At 40.3% G+C, this 24,574-nt stretch overlaps 1 protein-coding gene across 1 annotated transcript in view; it reads left to right on the forward strand.

Annotated features, from left to right (window-relative positions):
• Nr3c2 (nuclear receptor subfamily 3 group C member 2) overlaps positions 1–24,574 on the forward strand; it is a 321,919-nt gene that overhangs the window by 158,285 nt on the left and 139,060 nt on the right. The window contains exon 2 of the mRNA XM_027410547.1: positions 3,234–3,373. Coding sequence (XP_027266348.1) covers positions 3,234–3,373 — 140 coding nt within the window. The remainder of the gene's footprint in view (positions 1–3,233; positions 3,374–24,574) is intronic.

Genomic DNA, 24,574 nt, shown 5'->3' on the forward strand with positions numbered 1-24,574 from the left:
GTGTACTGAGCTGGACCTAACAGCTTGCATGTGTCAGGTGTGTGTATGAACAAGCAAGGAAAATTCAGGATAAGTCCAGCCACACACCCCCACAGAAGCTAGAAAAAAAAAATCTAAAGGCTGCTGCCTTAGTTTGCAGGACTATTCAAACAAACCATTACACACCAGATAACACCTCAGTATGGGAAGCAGTAAATCCAAGACCAAGACCAGCAATGCTGACTTAGAGGCCCTTAATGGAGAATGTGGCAATCTGGGATGTACTTTGGCCTTTAAACACTGCAGTCTCTGCCTTGTACATATACGATCATTGCACTCACTGTGTTGCTATCTGTGGCCCAATTTCCCCTTCTGTTGAAGATACCAGTCACTGAATTAAGGGCTTACCTAACTCCAGTTTCTCGTCATTAAAACTAATACACATACTGGCAGCCCTGATGAAGGTCACATTCTAAAGGGTTGGGGACCAGGATTTCAACCTATGAATTTAAGGAGAGGTTAAACAATTTAACCCACAGCTTTTTGCATTAGCAGATGTAGAGATGTGGAGATGAGCAAGCTAAGGAGCAGAGAAGACCCAGAGGAGGCAGGGGGAGGCATGTTGAGTCTGAGGTATTGCTAGACACCCTGGTGGAGATGCCGGGGAGACAGCCAGATAGATAAGTGGTCTGAAGTTCTGAAGATAGATATGTGGGACTCCAAAGATACTTGGGTTATTTAAAGCCAGAAACTACATGATATCACACCAAAAGAAAGTTTGGCCAGAGTAGACAAGAGTTCCAAGACTGGAGCTAAGAGACCAGTAAAAGATCAAGACCCACAGAAAATGTTGAATAAAATCTCCCATATGGGCTCAGTGGCTGCAAAGCCAAATTCAATCCCAGCACCACAAAACCCAAACCAGACAAAGCCCACATGTGCTTGTCATTGTGAGAAGGCAATTACATTTTAATGATGATTTTACATTATATTCTAAATATTTACAGTTTCGGCTTTTCTCTGAAGTGTCCTGTGAGTCAGCCTGAGCATGGATTGAGTTTTCCCAGCCAATAAGTTGCAGAGTTGCTGGTGCTGAAATGGAATGTTTTGAATGCCATAAAGGAGTCAGAGGGCACTAATAAAAGTAATAAAGAGCCCTTTTCTCAGGAGGAGAAACAGCTTTGGAAAAGGCTGTTTCAGTCCATGGTTTAAAAAGGCAGTTTCTGGAAAGGCAGTCATGCTACGGTGGACCAAGCAGTGAATGTGGGTTCTTCCGGCTGTTTTTGGCAACAGGGTTGTTCATGCACTGAAAGTGTTTCTAGACAAATGTATATGAACATAACTTAGCCAGGCTTTAGAAAATTTGAAAAGCATAGGATTGTGATGATGACATGAGTTTTGTGGCCACTGGGTGTGTTTATTTTGAGTTGGTGTTTTGGTTTTTTTTTTTTTTTTTTTTTTTTTTTTTTCCTGTCTGCTGCTTCACTCTGAGTAGGAAGTCTGTAGATTAGGGGAACAGCTGAGGCAGATAGCACCCAAAGTACTCTGGACAAGGCCAGTGCACTCTTCTCAGCCACTGCGCATTCCGGGTCCATTTCCCCATTTCATTATCACGTTTCATGATTCAACTCAGCTGCCATGTTGGAGTAAATGTTTGCCTAACTCCCATATCACTGCCCTCCCCGGATTGCAGGGTTGAATGCACAATGTAGCAAGCACCATCTTACCCCACAGCAACACAAACATTGAATATTTGTGCTCCCACTATCTTTGGGGCAGAAACCAGGGTTTTTAATATTTATTTCCTCAGTACCTTGCATAAGAGTCATTGGTAAATATTCAGAAAAAGTGCAATTCCCTACCTGCTCAGGACACACCTTCCTTAGCTGTCACTCAACTGTCATTGCTCATCAGAATGTAAGGCATTCTGTTTGGAGCATACCATTAATTAACCCAGTAGTGTATAAAACATCTAAAGAAAGTTCCTCTTAAACAACTTCCAAACAGATTGTTGTTAAAGGGCTACTTTTGTGCCTGCCCCAAAGCCCTGCTGTTACAGATATAGTCAACATAATTCATTTTGCTTACTAATTTGAAAGGATACCATCAGTAGTAAAAACACATATAGTATATATTTCGGTTATCTATCAAAGTAAGAAAAAAGGCTAAAGTTTGGTTTTGTACATTTATTAAATAATTTTTCTTTTATTTTTAAGATTATATCATTTCCTCTTTCTTCCCTCCAAATCTTTCTACATACTTATTCTTGCTTAAATTTATGGCCTCTTTATTCATTAATTGTTAAATGCACATATGTATACACACACATATACATATATATATATATATATATATATATATATATATATATATTCAGTATCATGCTCTGTCTGTATACGTTACTTTTACATATATTTTCAGGGATGACCATTTGGTATTGGATAGCCATTGCTGTGTTCTTCCTTTGAAAAAAGTATTTTCCTGCTCTCAACATTCCTTAGTCCCCTGTAGTTCTTTGTGTAGGTTTGAGGTCTAGTGCTCTTTACCATATCAATTTGGCATGCCTTTATGTTGTTGTCCTTGTTCAGCTCACATTTGTGCAGTCATGTTGGTAAACTTTATGGGTATAGCTTCTGAAATATTCTCAAAAACAGGCAAAGGAAGGAATGTGTTCATATGTGATTTTCTTCCCTCATCTCTCAGCATTGAAAATTGACTTGCCTGTACACTGTTCTTTTCTTATGTGTACATATGTGTATGTATGCTCACGTATGTATTAGGCGAGTGTGTGTGCACGTGTGCATGCATGCATGTGGAGGTCATAGGTTGATATCAGACGTCCCCTCCATCACTCTCCATCTTACATATCTGGATGATGTGGGTACTTCTACACCTTGACAGGGTCTCTCACTGAACACAAAGCTTTCTGCTCTGACTAGCCAACTTGCTCTGAGGATCCCATTTATCTGCCTTTGAGTCCTGGGACTACAGTGGGCCCTGCATTTATGTGAGTTGGTCAGCAAGTACTTTTTCCACTAAGCTATCTCCTCAGCCTATATGCCTGCCATTCTTGATGGCACCACACCACTGATTTAAATAACTTTACCTTCATTTTTCTGAACCATTCAACATGTGACCAAGGAAACTGAATTCACTCAAGGGGACAGGATTGTTGAAAATTTGCAATGCAACTGAACAGGACAGGAGATGTGCCATTGTGGTGAAGTTATTTAAATCTTCATTTCTTTCCCTAGCTCTACTTTACGAAGTGTTTCTACTGGATCATCAAGACCTTCCAAAATCTGCCTGGTGTGTGGGGATGAGGCCTCTGGATGTCACTATGGGGTAGTGACCTGTGGCAGCTGCAAAGTCTTCTTCAAAAGAGCCGTGGAAGGTAAATCTTCATGTGGGTGTTCCTTTACGCATTCCTCTTTGGGTATCCGTTGCTTGTACAGTCTGCTTTCGGTGTTACTGGGAAATTCTTGTAAGATGTTTTTGATATAATCTGTCAGTAATGAATAGTAATGACACCTTATCTTAAAAACTACCAGAGATTTTTTTCCCACTGAGCAGCGTTTCCTGGGAGCCGTTGAAGCCAGTAGCAGAGCCAGTCAGTCTGAAACAAGAACTCTGTGCCAGTGTGCATTCAATCTGCATGTTCTAGAATAGCATTTTTCAGTAGTCACGCAGATTTGTCTTTTCTCCCTTCTCAGTATTTCTCTGCAAATACACGCATCTGCGTAAATTAAAACGTTACTGTAGAGATGCAGGCCCAGATTATTATATTATTCAGAATATTTCCTTGGCAACTATTCAAACTCCAGACCCCCTCTTCAAAGCCCCTCCTTTATTCTTGCTGAAGGTTTCCTTTCGAATACTATAAATGAAAAGTTTGATTGGGGTTGAACGTGTATGTGTAGGCTAGCTTTGGCGTCCATCCAGGTAAACAACGACATCTTTAGTTGAAATGGTTGCTTCTGCTTCCCTCTACCCTCACTGGCAAGCAGTTAATTAATATCAGACTTAGGCCAGATGGTTTTATTAATGTTTAAAACTGTCTGAATGTGGAGAGTTCTCACTCTTTCTGGAAGAATTATTTTGTCATTGACATTTATGTCTCTAAGAAGCTCCACATGAAGACCCTGTGAGGTTAGCTTTTCAGGCAAATCTGCACAGAGACGAGTGAGTGCCTGAGGGACTTGAAAGAGCAGCATCCATGGTTCACCTTTCTTTTGCCAGAGACCTCAGTTGTGTTCTTAGTTCTGCAGTGTGAAGTTACTTCACTCCCAGGATGGTTTTACACTATTTAATTGATACTATTTTATTTACACAGTCTGGGATTGAACCCAGGGCTTCATACATGTAGGCAAGTGTTCTACATGGAGCCACACCCCATCCCGATTTATAGTCTTAATTATCTGATAGTCCCAGAGTGCAGCATAGAGTTAGTAATAGGAGTTGAATCGTTCTCTCTCAGTAGATGGATGCTTGTTAGAAATGACATCTGAAATTGGCTGGAGCCTAGAGGAAACTCATTGGCCCCCATGCCTGAAAAGTCTTAACATGGACTTCATATTATGTAACCACAGTCTTAAGCCAGGCCGTTAGAATTCCCTGGGCCACTGGCTTTGTTCTGGCACTAGCCTGCCCATTATCTCTTGGGCTACAGACAGGGGGACCAGGCCCCCATTTAAAGCAGTGATTTGTTCCTGGTGGTTCCTGTCAAGGTCCCCATGGAGCTGCCTCTGATCGAACATGGCTCAACTTGCTGCTCGCCTCACCATGAGGGATGCAGAGCCAGACAACCTTAGCTCCAAGACCCAGAGTTTGACAAGGTGGTTCCCCTGAGAAAGATAGAGTCTGTTACCAGAAGGAAGTTGATTTTCAGAAAATGGAAAAAAATAGATTTTTTTCACAATACTAAAGGTATCAATCTGGTTTTCTTTCCCTAGTCACACGATTGGCTCAGTATAAGATAAATAGATAAACTGACTTCTAGCACCTTCCTAATTACTCTTGACACCTTTTACCCTAAGACCTACCCTTCCTCTTTAATTGGTAAACTAAGTAAGTGGCCACCACCTCCCATGCCTGAGCTAGCCCTGTCAGAGCCGAGACCTGGTTCTGTCCAGAATCTGTCTTTTGCTGTGGAAAAAGAAACTGTTTTAGGGATTCTTGCTTAGTTTGTTTTAAATAGTCTCTGTGGAAATCCACCAAGAATTATTTTTGTAACTAGGGTATAAATAAATGTGGAAAAACCCAAATATTGGTACTTCATTTTGTTTATTAGAAAGTAGATCAGTTAAAGATATGATGAGATGAGGTTTATTAAGTGCCTTTTTAGAATTTTGATATGGTGAACTTTGGTGGTGTGTGTGTGTGTGTGTGTGTGTGTGTGTGTGTAAATGTGAGGGTGACCATGCATTGGTAAGCAAATGTACCATTGATTCATACCCCAGCCCTAAGACTTTCATGAATAGAGTTTACTCCATTCTAAATTGGGAATTTTACATTTAGCATTCAACTATATGAAGCAAGTGTGGATTTAAAATACAAATGGCCAAAGCACTCTTTGTTTTTATATTTGTGAATTTTCTATTTGTTTATTATTTTACCCCTACTCTCTCTCCCACCCAAACCCAGATGATACCCAATACTTCTAATCAGTTCTTTACATTTTCATAAAAATTCTAGTCTCCATTTTATTCTATTCATGCAACTGGGCTAATAAGGGGTGATCAAAACATCAAGAAGAACTTACGTATGTGTATATGTGTCTGTGTATATGTGACTATGTATAATGTAACATGTGTGCATACATATGCTTACTTATTTAAATGTTTGTTCTTTTCTGATCCTTTGATATCCTTAAGCTCCTCTTAGACGATAGCAGAGAATTCAAGGCAACAGTTAGCAGAGAAAGCAGAGAAGAGGAGGAGAACTAATTAAAGCTAAAGGGGAACAAGGTACCAAAGAATAGTGAGGGAACATTGTGCTAGAGTAGACAGGGTGTCACACCACACCCTGAGCTCCATACCAGCTTAGGGATGCCCTTGAGCTGCTAGCATAGTCCTGGACGAGAGGTTCTCAACCTGTCAGTCATGACCCCTTTGGGGGTGGCATATCAGATATCCTTCATATCAGACATTTACATGGAAGTTCGTAACAGTAGCGAAATTATACTTATGAAAATTAGCACTGAAGCAATTTTATGGTTGAGGGCCACCACAACATAAGGAACTGTATTAAAGGGCCACATTATTAGGCAGGTTGAGGACCACTGTGCTAGACTCAGCAGCTCTCAAAGGGGATGTGGGAGAGTTCGATGGAAAGTCCTTGGATGGGATACTGTGTTATCAACTAAACTGTAGAGGGTGCCTGCCTTGAAGCCTCTGTCTGTGGCCATGCTGGTTAGGTGGCACCTTTGGGTGTTACACAATTGAGACAATATTGATAGTCACAAGCCAGTCTTTCAACTTGTCTGTCAGAATTCTTTGGGACAAGACAGCCTTCCTTAAAAGCCCAGCAAGGCTCCAGCTATAAAGAGTCACCAAATGGATGTTTGGATAAGTCCAGCAATGCCCTGTGTGACACAAAACAATCAAGAGAAAATGGCTACCTCAGATCAGTAAATCCCAACCAGAACGTCTCCCAGAATTTCTGTCAGCATTTTAACTTCTGATGTGGAACTTCTAATTCTCCTTTAGGGTTTCAGTCCCTCAGTCCTGTTCCAGTCGTGAAATACTATAACTTTCTCTTATCTGTGTATTTTAGGTGGTGACCCCTCAATGAGCAGAATGGATTAACTTCCTCTACAGATACACAATAGATGAGCAGTGTGTGGGAGACACAGCTCCCACAAATCATCAACTAGGCCCAAGACTATCAAAGGGAGGGAAGTCATGATTAAGGTCAACTGAATTTATGTTTTTGTAAACAGACCTGTTAGGCTGAAAGGTCACCAACTTAGATCAACCAAATCAGGTGCCAGCCTCTGTTTCTCTTGAAGGAGGAGACTTACAAGTCTATTTCTTAAAGTGAAGTTGCTGTAAAGGTTTCATTTCCTGTTAACGTTTTTTTTATTCAAATATTAATACAACTAAGCCTATGACACTGCACCTCATTTCCTTAACGTTTGCTTCACTGTATACACTTCTTTAGATTTGTTGGTTGATGGTTCTCTATATAGAAATAGTAATATTTTAAGGTAATGTTATAGGTAATAAATGATGAACTTTCCTAGCAACTTTAAGATTAAGGAGGGAACTGAGAAGAAAGTGTGTCTCAGGCAGTATACTCAGGTTATTTCCATGTGCACTTGCAAATTGGAGTATGAGTGAGCAAGAACACTTGCTGGGGAATAAAATCGACCATTGTGCCACAAAATAGAGACCTCCAATGAAGGAGACGCAAGCCAGTCTGGAAGGTATTGAGTAAATTCAAATATATCCCCTGGCCACTGGCAATATAAAATTAAGGCAATGATAAAGCAAGGGAATAATTTAATGCCCATCTGATGTCTTCATTTAGTTATATAAGGTCAGTCCCTAGTGTTCCCAGAATTGTATAAAGTTAATGGGTGTCCATGTCCATTGTCACTGATCCCTCAGGCAGGAAAGCCAGCGACTCACTTATAGCTTTCCATCAAATAGTTTAAAAATTGAATTGACCATAGTCATTTTATCTGAAATTAGGAACCATGGAAACCAATCCCATTTACTGTAGAATCTTCTGTGAACACTCATATATTAATTACTTTTTGTTGCTATGATCAAATAGCTGACAATAAGCAACTTAAGGGGTGGATATTGGGGGCTTACCCTTTGAAGGGATACAACACATCATAGCTGAAAGACAGCCTGAGATCTGAGGTTGTTGGGCACATTGCATTAAGCAGGCAGAGAGGAGATAGGAAATGGAATTGGGTTAAAAAACTTCAAAACATACCCCCAGTGTCCCACTTAACTCCAGCTAGGCCCCACCTCAAGGCCACCCCCTGCTGGGGAGCCAGCATTCATACATGCAACTGTGGGGGACATTTCATAATCCAACCACAGCTTCTGTCTTCCATATACATATTGTGTCACTGTTAGTGGAAAATGTTGGTTGCTATAGAAACACACCATGGACATAATATTTAGGCTACTCTGGAAGGTGACTGAAGGCTTCTCAAAGAATTGACCCCAAAGTGCCTGTAGAAAGATTAGACTCTGCAGTTCTGAGTGAAGATAAGGGTGGGGTACAAAGGGCATCAGAAACAATTTTGTGTTACCACTATGTAAAGTTCAAAGTGTGAGTTTATGAAGATGAGGACAGAGATACAGATGGACTCCCTGTCCTGGATTTCAAGAAGGAGCCTGAATTCCTCCTTCAGAAAACTGAACCCCTGAATGTTTGCACAGTTGAGTGGTATGCTCAGTGTCTCCTTTAGGGTCTGGCTGTAATGAGCTCCATTTACCAACATGGTGAAAGATCTGGTGGCCACTTTCATCATTCAGGTAAGAGCTCACCAAGAACAGAAAAAGCCAACAGGACTAGAAATAACAGGAAAGACAGATAACAAAGATATCTTAGAATACCATTAGCTCTGACTGGAAGGCAGAGAAGCCAAACCTGAAAGTGATGTCTTCCATTCCTGGTGACATTTTCTGAGGCAGACTACTGAGTGAGCATGCGTTGGGTGTGTCAGGAAAGGGTCGTTTGTTCAGCAATCATTGATTCGTTCCCTACCAATCCCAGGAATTGTTTTCTGCATTTCTAGGACACATTGGGCTGGGATCAAGGAAATAGAAGGAAATGGCCAATGGCCCTGTCTTAAGGGAACTTACATTACTGTGTGGGGCTGGTAAATGATAACCATAACAAATGACTTGCTTATATACTATCAGAAATACACTATGAGACAATTCAGTGTTTGTGGAACATTCAGGTGTGTCCAACAGAAAGTGGGGTGTATGGTTCTGAATCTTGGCAACAAAGCAAACTTGAGAGTGAAGGTTTAAGAATCATGCAAGAATGCAGATGTAATTGCCTGAGACAGGGGACTTAGACAGACGTTAGAGCTTCTGACAACATGCATGGCATATGCACATGTAAATAATCTGTCTCTCTCCTTCCTTCCTTCCTGGTATATGCAGAAAAAGCTTAGTTGCTAGTGTCTAGCTAGATGGCCTTCATCAGCTTCAGGCATTGGGTCTGAGCATTTTCAATCCCAGCCTGGATTTTTATTCATCCATGAACTCTTGTTCTTACTGACCTTAAGCCAGTCCAGAGTCCCAAACGTGACTTGAGAGGGATTTGGTTTGCTAAACTCTGCATGAGCAATGTCCCACACATGTCAATATATTGATTATTCGATAACTAGTATATGTGTGAGGGCTCATTTCCATGTATGTCTGTTTCATTTATCTAATTCTCTAGCATGGAAAACACTTTGCAGCAGCTTATTAGGAAATGATTTGACATTGGGATACAGAAGCCAAAAAAAAAAAATAGTATTATCTAAAGAAAGCTCCTTGCAGCTTAAAATTTTGAGTCAAAGTTCACTTCATGTGGCAAATTTGAGAACTATTAATCAGGAGAACAAAAAGTAATTTTCAAAGCTACTGCTCATGTTGATATGTTTGCTTATAACATGTCTTCTCCCTCAAAACAAGTAAGTAGCTCTCTGATTTCTGCAAGTTAAATAAAACTTAAAACAAGTGAAATAGAAAACAGGATAAAAGGGGAAACAAGAGTGAGACAGAGTAGCACAGAGCTGAGCATGTATGTCTTAGACTCGAGAATGGGCACATTATAATTTAATAGTTATCTTGCTATATTCTAAATAACTTCTACCCATTCCAAGTTGAAATTTTAATTTGAAATACTGTTACCTTAATGGTAAAAAAGTAATTGATAGTCTCTACTCTTTCTTAAGGAATGAGCCCCACATTTTTAAATACCATTACCAGATGGAAGTACCTCTGTAACATCTTGACATTAATATGAAGCCTTATTTGACAATTTTATGTTTCTGTATTTCATTTCTTCTGTGTGATAAAAATTATATGTAGCCTTTGAGAAGGCTCAAGGAAACACTGAGAGAAGATCTTCCTCATGAAACTCACTCTTTAGCTACACTAGCTCACAACCCCACCTGAGTCAAGAGATTAGTCTCCTCCTTGGCATGCACTCATGGTGTAGTTAGAATCATGAAATTTGTATGATTTAATAATCTTGAAAATGATTAAGTCCTAAAAATGAAATTTGCTGAACTTCCTGAAAGCCAATGCGTAGACAGAAGCCTGGGAGGGTGGAAGAGGTGTTTATTGAGTGAGTTAACTTGGAAAAGAGATGGTATAGGCAAGAACCTTGGAACTTGACTCTGGGGATACCCTCTTGAGCTCTTGCAGTCCCATGAAAATCTGCTCGACTAAAGTAGGCCCATACCCAGGAGGTAGAGGAGCAGATTAAATAAAGACCTGGAACCCAAGCCTGAATACTAGAATGAGAAATCTCAACCTTTTTTTATTTTTATGAAGTTACTTATGGGGGGCAGGTGGCAACATAGTGGTTTTGTTCCTATATAAGTGAGGTCTAGTGGAGGGCACTGCCATGAAGCAGGGGGACAACTGGGAAGGGACTCTTCCTGTAGGTGGAATCAGCCCAGCTGAGTGGGAGGCCTGACTCAGGAGTGAGAAGGGAAATTTGGCAGGATTTAATGGTGGGTAGTTCTAGAGAATGGTGGCCATTTTTTGACAGAGACTTGGGGAGGCCACCAGTTAATCATCAGGTACAAGAGAAGAGCTTAGAAATATTGAGGTACAGAAATTCATTCTGTCCCAAAATGGAATGAAGCTGTCCCAAAAGAGACAAAGCTATAAAAAAGCAAAGAGACAAAGCTATAAAAAAAAGAATTCATTCTTTTCCTGCTGATTTTTTCTTGAGAGTTTAAAAATAAACAGCATAGTTAGCTATTAGCTAGTTGGCAGTCAATGAGCTTGAATAATGGAAAGTCAGCAGCCCACCATGGCTGCCTACAAGAGGCATAGGAAGTTACATAGAGAATTCAAAAGTCTATTAAAGTTACTGGGCCTTCATCATGAGCAAGTCAGGCCAGCTAGGATAGTGGTGCTGGGGGTGGGGGCTACTAATGCACTTGTTCCTAGTGTCACCAGTCCTAAATGATAACTTTAGCATACGCAAGGGAGCCATAATATGCTAATTATGATTGGGAAAAAAAAACAAACATACCTCTGTAGAAATTTTAAAAAATGTTACTCGTTCAATTTCCTCAAATTTTCACTCTCAAGTAGATACACAGAGTGCATATATACTAATGATTTCTTTTATAATACTCCTTTGTGTCTCCATCCAATGACCCTCACAGCCCCTTCACCAGGGCAGACGGGCTGTGCTAGAAAGAAGCAGCACGGTGTGAAATACATGCTCTATGAACCTGGCCTTGCCTAACTCAGTTACTCTGAAATAAGAACAGGAAGCAAGGTTTTCCTTTCCAAAAGGAGACTTCAAAGCCACCTGCAGTTACCACTAAAATAGCTGTAGGTGTGTCTACCTCTCCTTCCCCTCTTCACCAAGTCCCCATCCAACGGACACCAGGCCAGCACAAAGCAGTGAGGCTCACAGCTGCCAAAGTGATGTAGAGGGTATCTGTTTTGTTCCAGAACAGTCTTGTTTGGAACCCTTTAAGAAACTGAATTTATGAACTGTGACACCATGTTACAAAAAACCTTGCCTTTGAGAACTTGTGGTGTTAATAATGACAGCAAACTCACATGCCTCAGATGGTGAAGAACAATCGCTCAACAAGAGGCAGGAATCTTGCCCTTCTAGGTGTAAGAGCACTATCTGAGGCCTTAAAGGAGTATCAACTGTCTTTAGCAGGGTCTTTAACTCCCTAAAGCGCTGGCATTTGACAGTGCCACACATTTCTAACACAATGTTTTCTTTACTTACAGCAAAATCAGAAAATATTAAACAAAATTAAAAAAAATCTAAACGTAGAATGGCATACTGACATGTCAGAAACATTGAACAAACAGTTGGAGCAGATTGACTGGGAGTAGATGTTATAACACTTTCAAAAGTTTGGTGTGTATGCTTAATTTTACTTACTTGTTTCAGTGGAATTGAAGCTATAGTTTGTAAAAAGGGGACTTCCTTCCTCTTGTGTTTTGTCTTACTCTGTTTTTATTATTCTGGGGAGGAGCAGGGTCTCACTAGTAACCTCTGCCTCCTGAGTGCTAGGATGCCAGGCACATACCCCCTCTTTCCTCTCAATGCCTTGTTTTGCAGTAAGAACCTGGGCTGGAGTTAGAGACGCATATGCCCTTATAGCAACCACTTACAAATACTATAGTGAACAGTATTTGGATTTTACTCAGACGTTTGAATTCCTACCATGAACTCCCCCACTAAGCAGCTGTATAATAAAGGCGTCACCAGCACAGTGCTACCCACTCTGAGACTGAGCAAATAATTGACTGTCTGCTTCCTCTTCTATAAACAAAAGAAAATAAATTTTAAAGCATCTGCCTTGCCTGTCTTAGATGGAGGAAGATAAAAATTAGGTACACATATGTTTAAGTTACTTGAGAAACAATAAAGGATTGCTTTCTAAACCTTCCTATTAAAAATGCTTCCCCATCCTTCAGAACTCAATCAGTATGCATTGGTTATCAGTAAAATAGGAACTATTTATACAACAGCTAATTTGTGGACATGTTAAACATTTGTCTAGAAGGAGTAAAATATATAGGAAAGCAAAGACAACTTCCTGTTGTTTCTAGCTCATACTTCTGATTTCCTTTTTATCACTAATTAATTGTATCAAAATTTATAAAATACCCTGAAATCTACCATTCCACTCTAAGTGGACAACTTAGATAGAATCAGCACAAAAGCAGTCTAGGTTGAGTGTTCTGTTTCCGATGTTTCTCTGTGAGTACATAGAATGTATGTGTGTTTCTTTGTGTGTATGTAGTTAGTGTGTGTGTGATGCTTTGTGTGTTTCTTTGTATGTATGTAGAAATATGTGTGTGATGTTTCTAATGTTTCTCTGTGTATTATGTATGTATGTTTCTTTGTGTGTATGTAGGATGTATATGTATGATGTTTCCTGTGTTTCTTTGTGTGTATGTGGGATGTATCTTTTTACATTTTTTGCAACAGGCTAGCTGGCCTTTGTGACCTTAGTCTGCTGTCTCACCGATGAGCACTGCGACAGCAGACCTGTACCAATGTACATGGCTTTGACTTCATTCTATTGATCTGAACCAAGGTCCTCACACACCCACAGCAAGCATTTTGCATACTACGCCATTTCCCCAGCCCAGATTATGGTTGTTCTTTTATTGTGGCTATAACATAACATTTCTCCAGTAACCAGACTCCACAATTTGATATTCCTGTTACTATACAATATAAACTGGAAAATGAGTAGGAATGGAAGGTATTAATAGCCTTTTATAGAAATTTTAACTAAAACTCTCAAAAGAAATAATTTTAATGGAGAAAATGTGAAATATTTATAGAAATGCCACTACTAAATTAAAAATTATTCTAACATCCTCCTCTTTCTGTTTTTTAAATTAAATGTTCTGTGACACATCTGATTAGGATTTATTTAAAGAGTTTCAGTTACTGTAATTAACAATAATATTTAAAATTCAATATGTTTATGATGCACCTTGGAAATATTAAAATAACTGACCTTTGTCTAAGTTAGCCATCATCACGGAGAACTGAGCTGTAGTCAAAACTAAGGTAGATGAGAACTCACACAGACACAAAAAGAAAGGTTCAGAATGCTGGAAATCAAGGCAGCTTTGGGTGCTGAAAAGATGAAAGGCAGAGTACCCAGAGGGCTGGAGCACATGAGCTGTAGCAGTTATTGGAGATAGTACAGAGTCTGGTATAGCCCTTCAACCTGCCTCTCTGAGTAGGTGCCACATGAACTCTGTAGTCTGTTCCCATTGGTTAAAAGACAAAGTCCTCACATACAGCACTTGAGTCCCTCTTCTGCATACATTTTAGTCATCAGATCTGTATATTATATATGTGTGTGTTGTTTTCTGAGACAGGGTTTCTCTGTGCAACAGCTCTAGCTGTCCTGGAACTAGCTCTAAAGACCAGTATAGCCTTGAACTCACAGAGGTCTGCCTGCCTTTTCCTCCTGAGTGCTATGATGAAAGGTGTGCACCACCACAAACAGCAATCATCAACTGTATTTTGAAAATAACCCATGAAAAGGAACAACTACTGCAAAAATCAAATGGAATCCTGAAAGATTTGTTCTCTTTTCTTTTCTTTCTTAATAAAATTTCTCAATACAGAGCTCAGTTCTCCAGTCTTAGAACACTGACATCTCAGGTTGAGTTGTAATTTATGGTAGTGACCCACAGGGAAGAGATACAAATTTAGAAAGTCATCTTAGTGGGAAAAATTAACATCTATTGAACTATGAACATGTCAGAGAATTGTTGTATTTTAAAAGTTACTTGAAAAAAAGTAAGTCAGCTGTGTCATGTCTGGTGAAAGAGCACACCTCAGAAGTATCACAGATAGATGTTTCTTCCTTTGTGTGGGAACACAAGGTGAGCTTCCCATTCTGTCAGCACGTGTGCCTGCACACACACGCGCACCGGCACACACACACACACACACACACACACACACACACACACACACACACACTGCTGACCAGCTGTTTTTTGATTATCTAATATGCTTGAAATTTCACTTTAAAGAAGAAGAGTAATAAAAACAAGAGTAATAAACATTAACAAAATGCCTGTTTTTAAAAGAGGTTTGAAAAAGAAATAACAGGTTTGGATATTCCTCTGAACAATTTTCCCTGTAAATTTCTTTAAATTAAATAGATTTTTAACATAACTTGTAACAATAAGTCTTTCCTCCAAAGTGGCCCAAGCCATACCAGCATGTGGGCGCTTTCTGCCAGGCTGCCTGAGTTCCATCTGCCTCCACATTAAGGTCCTAAGTAACACACAGAGACTTATATTAGGTACAAATGCTGCTTAGCCAATGACTAGCATTTCCTATATGCTAGCTCAGTCTTAATTATCATAAAACTATATATTTTATAAGACTTGTCTTATAGAGGACGCCTTCTGCTGCTGCCCTCTCTTGCCAGTGGGGATCACATGGCGACTCCAGAGCAAAGACCAGGAGGAAGAGAGAAGGGGAAAAGGACAACTTCCTCCTTGTCCTTGCTTATGTATGAGTCTGCCTGCTATGTCACTTCCTGCCTGGATCACAAGACTTCCTTTTACTACATTTCCCAGAATCCTCCTTGACTCCTGGTCCTGCCTAACTTGATGCCTCATTGGCCAAACAGTGCTTTATTCAACAACCAATAAGAAGATAAACATAACACAGAAAGACCTCCCCCATCAATATCTGACAACTGTTTCTTTGAGTATCTTCAGTTGCTAACTGAACCATAAGGAGAATGTGACTTCCAGTACCCTGGATACCTATATTCACTAAACATAGGCTTTTAATCCTTGATGCATAAATACTTTTAAAAAAATAGTTGTGTGTGTGTGTGTGTGAGAGAGAGAGAGAGAGAGAGAGAGAAAGAGAGAGGCGTTGGGGAGGGAGAGAGAGGGAGGAAGAGGGAGAACTGGTGTATGTGTACAAGTCAGAAGACAACTTTCAGGAGTCAGCTCTTGCCTTCCACTTTCTTTGTCTCTGCCAATGCACTGAGTTTTGTAGGCTAGCTGGCCCATGAGCTTCAGAGTGAGTCTGTTGTCTCTGCCTGGCATCTCATTGTAGGAGTGCTGGGGCTTCAGATGTGCAACTCCTAATGTGGGTTCATGGGATACATCAGGCTTACACAGCTAGAGCTTTTACTGCCTAAGCCACCTCTCCAATACCTCTTATATAACGTTATACTTATAAAACTATAGTTAAGATTTTAAATTAAAACATTGGTAACTGTTTTTAGCAATAGTAAGGTTGTGAGCATTCTTTCCATCTGTAAACACATTTAGGGCATTGTTCTTTGGTGCACTTGTCATTTGGACTTTCCCATTGCCCTTGAGAAGAATGGAAACGTCGTTATGCAGAGAGAGGTGTGTTCTGGAGAGGAGGGCCTGCCATGGGTCACAGAACACTGCCTCCTAAAGTACACATTGCCTAGTGTAGACTCACTAAAAGGTTCTCTTTCCTTCCATGCCATCTGATAAGGAGACATCAACTTATTTTGTGCCTAGAATATAGTACACATACCTAGTAATTGTCATTGAGTGAGTAGCTACATCAGAAATCAGGGGGAAGGAAGCCCCTGCAATGATTTGTCCTGTGTCACACCAATTAACTGTAGAATGAATATTCCCTAATATGCTTAGGATTCTTTTAAAATCACATAACAGAATGATACTGTCATATGTAAAATAGGCAATTGGATCCTCGATTACAAATGTCCCTTTTAAAACAGCATTTCTAAACTCAGTCTGTTAAAGCTTAACATTTGACAACTGCTTTTACTTGATTTTAATTGTAGTTGAGACTAATGATAGTATCTCATTTTGCCTGATTCCACTTAAATTTATCCCATTGTCATTGGAATCAATATCTCAGGAGGCCATGTTGAAACTCTGGTACTCTGGTGTCACTGTTCACAGACTTTTTTTTCCAAGACAGGGTTTCTCTGTGACTTTGGAGGCTGTCCTGGAACTAGCTCTTGTAGACCAGGCTGGTCTCAAACTCATAGAGATCTGCCTGCCTCTGCCTCCCTAGTGCTGGGAATAAAGGTATGCACCACCACCTCCCAGTGTGTTCAGTCTTTATCATAGTTAATTATTATTAAATACAACCACAAGCCAAGCTTGAAGTGAACATTATGGTTTTCCCTATCTCTGTGCAATTTTGGTAGATTAGGCAGTATCCTGGTGTTATATTAATTGGAAATTTCATATGTGCATATAATGTGTTTTGATTAAGTTGAAACCACAGACGCTCCCCTCCAGTATCTTAATTTTTAAGGAAGAAATTAACTAGAAAAAGAAACAATTTGTCCCTGTGTACACAGTGAAGGACAGAGCTGCAGGCCATGAGCAGGTCTTTCTGCATATAAGCTCTTTCTTTATTTCACTATGTGACACATGACTGACTCTAAGTCGAGGACATGGTACCAGGCATCTTGATCACTAACTGTAAAAGTAAGGTTGGGTAATACTTGAGTTCTCACAGTGCTTTGGAGTTTAGAGATGGTGAACAGTAAGTCTCTGGCCCATGAGACATTGAGTAAATGATCACTCTTCAGTGCTGGATTCCCTGTCAAAGTGGATCTCGGGTGTGATATGCAAACCTTTCTACCTGATTATATGGTGGAATAATCTATAAATATGATATGGAACAGTAGTTTTGATGACAGATTCTAACTCCAGCCTCCCCCCCATACACTAAATATTTGAAACCAATAAGGAGTAAATCTGAAGTCTTGTGAGGAAAAAAAAAGAATGAAATAGAATTGTAGACCTAGAGCCAGCAGAAGTTCCAGATAGATAGATAGATAGATAGATAGATAGATAGATAGATAGATAGATAGATAGATAGATATGTTTAGTGCTGCTTAGTTTGAGTGTCAACTTGATGGAATCTGGAGTCACCTGGAAAGAGAATCGTAATGAGGAATTGACTAGATGATGTTAGCTTTCAGACATGTCTGTGAACAATTGTCTTCATTGTTAATTGATGTGGGAAGACATTCACAAAATGTGGGTAGTACCATTGCATGGGCTGAGTCCTAGACTACAGAAAAATAGAACTAGCTGATGAGTAAGTAACCAAACAACAGTGTGTTGATTCTCTCTTTGCTCCTGACTGTGGAACCATCTGACCAGCTGCTAATGTTCCTGCCTCGGCTTCTCTGAGATGATGAACTGTCACCTGGTGTGCTGGTTGGCCTTATGTCAGTTTGATAAGCAAACTAGGGTTATTTGAGAACATGCCTCCATAAGATCTGGCTGTAAGGCAATTTCTTCATTAGTGATTGACTGGGGGGCAGCCCATTGTGGGTGATGCCACCCCTGAGCTGAAGGTCCTGGGTTCTGTAGGAAATCTGGCTGAGTAAGCCATGAGGAGCAAGACTGTAAGCAGCATCTCTCCATGACCTCCAGTTCCTGCCTCTAGATTCCTTCCGTTTGATTTCCTATCTTCGATTCCTTCAGCAATATGGAAGTGTAGGTCAAATAAACCCTTTCCTCTCCAACTTGCTTTTTGGTCATGGTGTTTTGTCAGAGCAATAGAAACCCTAACTAAGACACCAGGGACTGTAAACTAATTGAACCCTTTTGTTGGGATGTCTGTCAGGGCAACAGAAACAAAATTGAAACATGTTGTTCACGTAGTTCTGATTACCAGTTACAGTAACATTCACTTCCATCTCTGTTAGCTAGAGTCCCCTCTAGCCTGTCTGGCACAGGTATGACTTCATGAGCTCATGCTTGGGAAGAAACATGCAGTGGACCTTACACCCATTTGCCTACATTCACTCAAGACATGGGATATCTGTGCATGTATTTGTACCATCCAAAACACACAGGAAAGTGACAATGACAGAGCTGAGGCTCAACCTGAAGCTGACTTGACAGTCACTGCTGAAAGCTGGCAGGGGTGGGGATGGGGGGGATACCTCAAACCTGAGCATGTTTAAGATCCTTGGCAACAGTCAGGGCCCGTTGGTTACAGACTTTAAATTACCGTCAGTTTTCAATGTGCAAATGCATTTAAAGATTCACTTTTACTTTTTACATATGTGTATGCATGTGAGAGGGACATGGGGAGGGAGGGAGGAAGGAAGGAAGGAAGGAAGGAAGGAAGGAAGGAAGGAAGGAAGGAAGGAAGGAAGGAAGAAAGGAAGGAAGGAAGAGGGAGGGAGGAAGGAAGGAAGGAAGGAAGGAAGGAAGGAAGGAAGGAAGGAAGGAAGGAAGGAAGGAAGGAAGGAAGGAAGAAGGAGGGAAGAGTGTATTGGATCCCATGGGGCTTGCGTTGCAGGAGTTGTGAGCTATGGAGGCTTGGGTGTTTGAAACTGAACTTGATTCCTCTGTGAGAGACATATGTGCTCTTAACCACTGAGCTGTCTCTCCAGCTCACAGTCACATTTTAAAACAGGGTGGGGGGATTCCTGGTGGGTTTTTCTAGAATAACTAGAACTCATTCCCCTCTCATCCTGATGCCTTTGCTCACCCTTCAGAAGGCTGGATGCAAGTTAATACAAAGAGGACAGCTATTGACCAAGGACAGTTATGGACTGGTAATGTTGGCTGAGGATGCTTATGGGCCAGCTTTTCAACCCAACACAGCCCATCAGAGCCCTGTGTGAGGGCTCAGGCACCATCTTTTAACTTGTTTTGTCACAAGTTAACCTCCATGTCACCTGCACAGGGACTGACTCCGCTGGTACATTCTAGTCAGAATTTACCATGGTAAACCCTTTCTCTAATGTCATGATTGTCCCTCAAACCAACCTGCCAATGACTTTTGCTCAGAGCCACTTGTGAATGGACTAAGCACAGGAAACTGCCAGGTGGAAACTCAGACATAGCTCACACTGCCTCAACACCTGTTTGTGATAGAATGCCCCTGAAGTCACAGTTGGCCCAGTGTGGAAGTCAACAGATAAGTCGCTTTCTGTAAGTTTAGAACACTCTCTACCAGAAGAGTTGTGGCAGCTTTGAGGTTTTCACCTGTGAATGTGATATCTCATGCTTTCTTTCCGTCTGTTACCAGGGAGCTAAGTTTTGTGTCCCACTTCAAGCCCATCCTGTGAAAATCCATATTGAATAAAATAAAATTGGTATAAATAAGAGTGCATGTGAAATGTGCCATTCCTCAGTGTTTACAGAGGTCCCAGGAGCACTCTGAAATCACAAAAGTGTTGACTTAGGTAACAACAGAAAGCAAACTTCCTTGGTACTGAAAATCCATCTAGGAAACACACAACAAAGCAACCTCTGCCCCAGCAGGTTAGGAAGCTTGCCTCCAAGCCTGGTGATCTGTGTCCCTGGCACCCACATGGTGGGAAGAGAAAACAAATTCCTACAAGTTGACCATTGACCTTCACACACATACACACACACTGTGGAACATATATGACTACACACTCAGTAGTAGACAAACTTTAAATTTTTGTAATTGTTCTTACTTGATTTTGTAACATCAGTCCCATTTGTCACCATAAAACCATCTTCCTCAAACTTAATACCATCATAGACAACTATTTAATTAAAATAAAAAATAACCCCAAGTAGTTAGGAAGCCTGCCACCTAAACCAGTCCCTTGTAGCCAGTTAGGGGCCCAGCCTTCATTAGGGTCATGTTAGTCACAGTTGCTTTACGTCTTCAGTTAATCTCACTGAGAACACATGAAACTTATGACTTTGGAAGTTTGGAAAATTGTGTGGAGATTCACGATGTAACAGCTTTCTCTTACACATCCAGATGACTCCTGGCGACTCTTGACTTTACTTCACAATAGAGGTACAAACTTCCCTGCCTACTGGGATGTGCCTAACCTGCACTGGCTGAACAACTTTTTATAAGAAGCCTTCCCCATGGCTCATAAAAGAAACCGTTTTTGATAGAGCAGCCAAAGTGGGTGAGGAGACAGAAATGCCTATCCTAAATACAGGCTTACGTGAGATATAGATTCTGCTGTAGTGTTGGTGACCTTTAAGGCCCATGGGAACAAAAATCACATGTACACATACACAGAGAATAACACACACACACACACACACACACACACGACCTTTCCTACAGAGAGCTGACAGCCTTTGTGTGTGTGTGTGTGTGTGTGTGTGTGTGTGTGTGTGTGTGTGTGTGTGTATCTGTGTGTTTAAAGGGACATATACTTTCTTATATTTAGTACATTTTAGGAGGTTTTCATACTAAGATTTCTGGAGCAAATGAGGATTTTCACGTGGCCCAATAGTGGGAGGCACCCTCATCTGGGACAGCTGTTCTTCCTAAGGAATCTATGTATTCCGGCTGCATTACAGAGTAAGGCAGAGGAGATGTTTGTCAAATATTTGATCCTTACCCTGTGTGGACCATGGTCCAGAATGGCAGAGAGTACTTACAGGCAGCTCCAGAGTCCTTAAAATGCAGCCAATCCTGACATTTGATACACCCACAAAATACACACTGTATGTCAGAGATGTGTAGGAATAAATGGAAAATATCTTTAACTGCTTCTATACAAGTCACATGATGAATAGATGCTTTGTCTAAATTAAGGATAAGCTACTACTGAAATGAGTCTCACCTGTTTGTTTTGACTTTTTAATGAGGCTATCGGGAAATTTAAAATATTTTCCTCACTGCCCCACTCTTGTTGCATTTTTCCGCCATGCCTGCACATCCCTCTGACCAAGTCCGTAGAGAGAGGAGAGACACAGGCCTGCATGTGTCTTCTCCTCTGCAGCTTCTAAAGGCTCACTATGGAAGGGGAAAATGAAAATTTGTCCATAAGAACTTTGAAAAGGCTCTACTCTTCCAAACAACTGGAGTCCCTCACACATGTTCACATGGTGTTTTCTTCATCTTAACAATATACCACAAAACAAAGAAAAAGAAAACACCAAAACTTTCTAGAGGGCTAGAAAGATGGCTCAATAGTTAAGGTTCCTGGCAGTGGGAAGCAGCCAAGAGGTGTGTGAATCCAGCACTGCCTTGCCCAGGCCTGGCAGATGCTCCTGTTTCCAAACTGTGGGGCCAAACTTATCCTGCCTGTCTGAACCTCCAGGCTAAATTGAAAGGCCCGTTATATTTTTTTAAAAACATTACACGTGTCATTTGTGTATTCATGTGTGATGCTGGGGATTACCCTGGAGAACTGAGCCCTGAAGGTAGATGTACAGAGCAAGTGTCAAGAAGGCAGGAGGTTGGACCCAGCAGGCATACCTGCAAGCCTGCCTATGCTTTCACACTGTTCTCAGTCTATCCTTCCTAGAAGCTAACTCCCTTTCTAGTTTCACCCATACTCTAGGATCTGTCCCCAGCAAAAGTGAGCTTGTAAAAGTACAAGCCATTCTCATCTGCCTTTCTGTCTGTCTGACCAACTGACTGTCCCACCCTTGGCCTCAGTGAGCACAGTCCCCTCAGTTTGACCAATCCCTCATCCTCCTTGTAAGGAGTCAGTTGGGAGACGCCCACCTCTGGGAGGTTTCCTGACTCCCGTGGCCATGCTGCCTGAACTGCTCTCATCACTGGTCGGAACGTGTTCTGTTCATTCTGTTTTGTGCTTTTTCCCACTGCGCTGAGGGAAGCAGTGACTCCAACTTGTTCAGTTTCCATTCCTACAAGAGACAGAGTACTTAGTACATCACAGGGGAGTGAACAAAACCAGGGAGCCATCAGCCCAGACATTAGATTGCCTTGACATCATGTACAGGGGCTAGACACTTGCTTAACTATTTGTCTTGTATTGGATCTTAACGAATGTAGTATTTTAAATTTTAACAATGGGAAAAAAAATGGAAAGTTCTGATCTGTTGGATTGGGTCCCAGCAGTGCACCATAATTCAACACACAATGACAATTTTTCGGTACCTTTTATATCTATAATGATTTTTAAACCATTCTTGTGATGGTGATACTTACTTCAGTTCCATTTCCATGTTCATTTTTCTGACCTTTCCTTTGTCTGGCAAAATGACGTTTTGTTGTTGTTATTCCTGGGGTGTTTTGGTTGATGGTTGATTTATTCAAAACTTCCTGCATTCTTACTGATAGCTTACTTAAGAAATGAAAGTCATTTTTACTCATCGGCTAAGTAAAACTCAGCCAACAGAACCGCTTTTTAGGTTTTGTGAAACAAATAGCAAAGATAAGTCATTTCCACCCTTGATTTCCTGCTTAAGCAATGATGATGGAAGATACATATATTTGCAAATAGAATTTTTAAAATAAAAATAGAGGGGTAAAAGAAGTGATGAGTTGGGAGAAGAGAATGTATTTGGTGGCATTGGTTTATGCTCAGTAGTGGCCAAGAAGTGACATTGTGATTTCTTATTTGGGAACCTCAGGAGGTTTCTGATTTTTTTCCTGATGGTGTTCTGTATAAATATACGATAAATTGTTCAAACTGGTACTTAAGCTAGTCTCAACTTCATATAACAATTTTAAATGAATTACACTAATAGTTTTGGAAATTAATTCAGAAATAATTTTACTTGCTTCTTCTACTATAAACTTTTTAGCTTCATACCATGTGTTTTAATCTGTAATTTAATTTGTAAATGTAAATAATTTTGAGTTCTCTATAAAAAGAGACCAAAAATATCCCATAGATTTGGGCAGTCCTTTGGTTTATAAAATCCCTGGAATGCCATAACTTGTAAATTTCCTGAACTAATACATTCAAAAAATCTCGAGGACATCATGATGGGCTCTCTCTCAAAGTAGAAAATCCTTTTGCTCTATAAACTCCAGCAGTTTTTAATTTTTATTTTGATTTTGTTTTAATGTTTGTAGAAGTAATCGATGCTAAGAATTTTAATTATGTTTCTATGTGAAGACACCTTAATAGAGATTGAATTCTGTATCTGTTCATTGCTTTTCTGCCCAACAGTATGTTGTATGACTATATACTGACTTTTCACACTGTTGTATTTTATAGTGATGATCAATTTGATTGTGTTTTTTCAACAGATCATCCAATTTATAAATGAAAGTGTGTCTTCCCAAGATTTGGATTTTTTCCCCAAAAATTGGGGTTTGGAAGCCATCATAATACTCATTTTCTGTATTATACCATTTATATCATTGCAGTATTGTTCACTCATGTTCAAGTTAAGTAGCACTTCTTGTAAAGATAAGGCTGTTCATAGCACAAACCCAAAGAAGTCACAGCTCAGGTGATACAATTCTGAAGGACATTCATTTAGCTTCTCCCTTAGTGCTTGTCAAAAGCCTTCCATGAATCCAGGGACTAGATCATCTCTGGTCCCTGAAAAATTAGAAACCTAGCTGAAACCTTTACTCTTGATGGTTTTTTGTTTTGTTTTAGTTTTATTTGTTTGTTTGTCTGTTTGCACTGATTTGTGTATTGAGACGTCTTGAGCCCCTGTCTGCCTTAGATACTGTTGGTTTCCAGTTGTTCTCATACATGTGTCGTGCTGAGGGTGGAGCCCGGGCCTCAGACATGCTAAGCTATCTACTACAGAGCTGCATCCCCAGCCATACGGTGCAATGTTATTTTTCTTTAAGACAGAATCTCCCTTTGTAATCTGTACTAGCCTTAAAGTCAATATGTAGTTCAAACTGTCCTCAATTTGGCAGTTCTCCTGCCTCATTGACCTAAGTGCTGAGACTGGAGTCATTTACCACCACTTTAATAACCCACTTTAGAAAGTGTTTGGATAATATATGCTGTGCTTAGTTTCTGTGACTGATTATTTTATTTATGACAAGGACGGTCCAGTTACCTACACTTTCCTAAATAACATTTAGCTTTTTTAACTGCTGAAAGCTGAGAGATAAATACAGTTACTTAATCCAAGTTCATATGTATTTTATTTGTTGTATACCTAAGTCTTTAAACCACAGTTTCCCAAATTTTTAT

Source organism: Cricetulus griseus, chromosome 3 (assembly GCF_003668045.3).
Source record: "Cricetulus griseus strain 17A/GY chromosome 3, alternate assembly CriGri-PICRH-1.0, whole genome shotgun sequence".
Classification (NCBI taxonomy): Eukaryota; Metazoa; Chordata; class Mammalia; order Rodentia; family Cricetidae; genus Cricetulus; species Cricetulus griseus.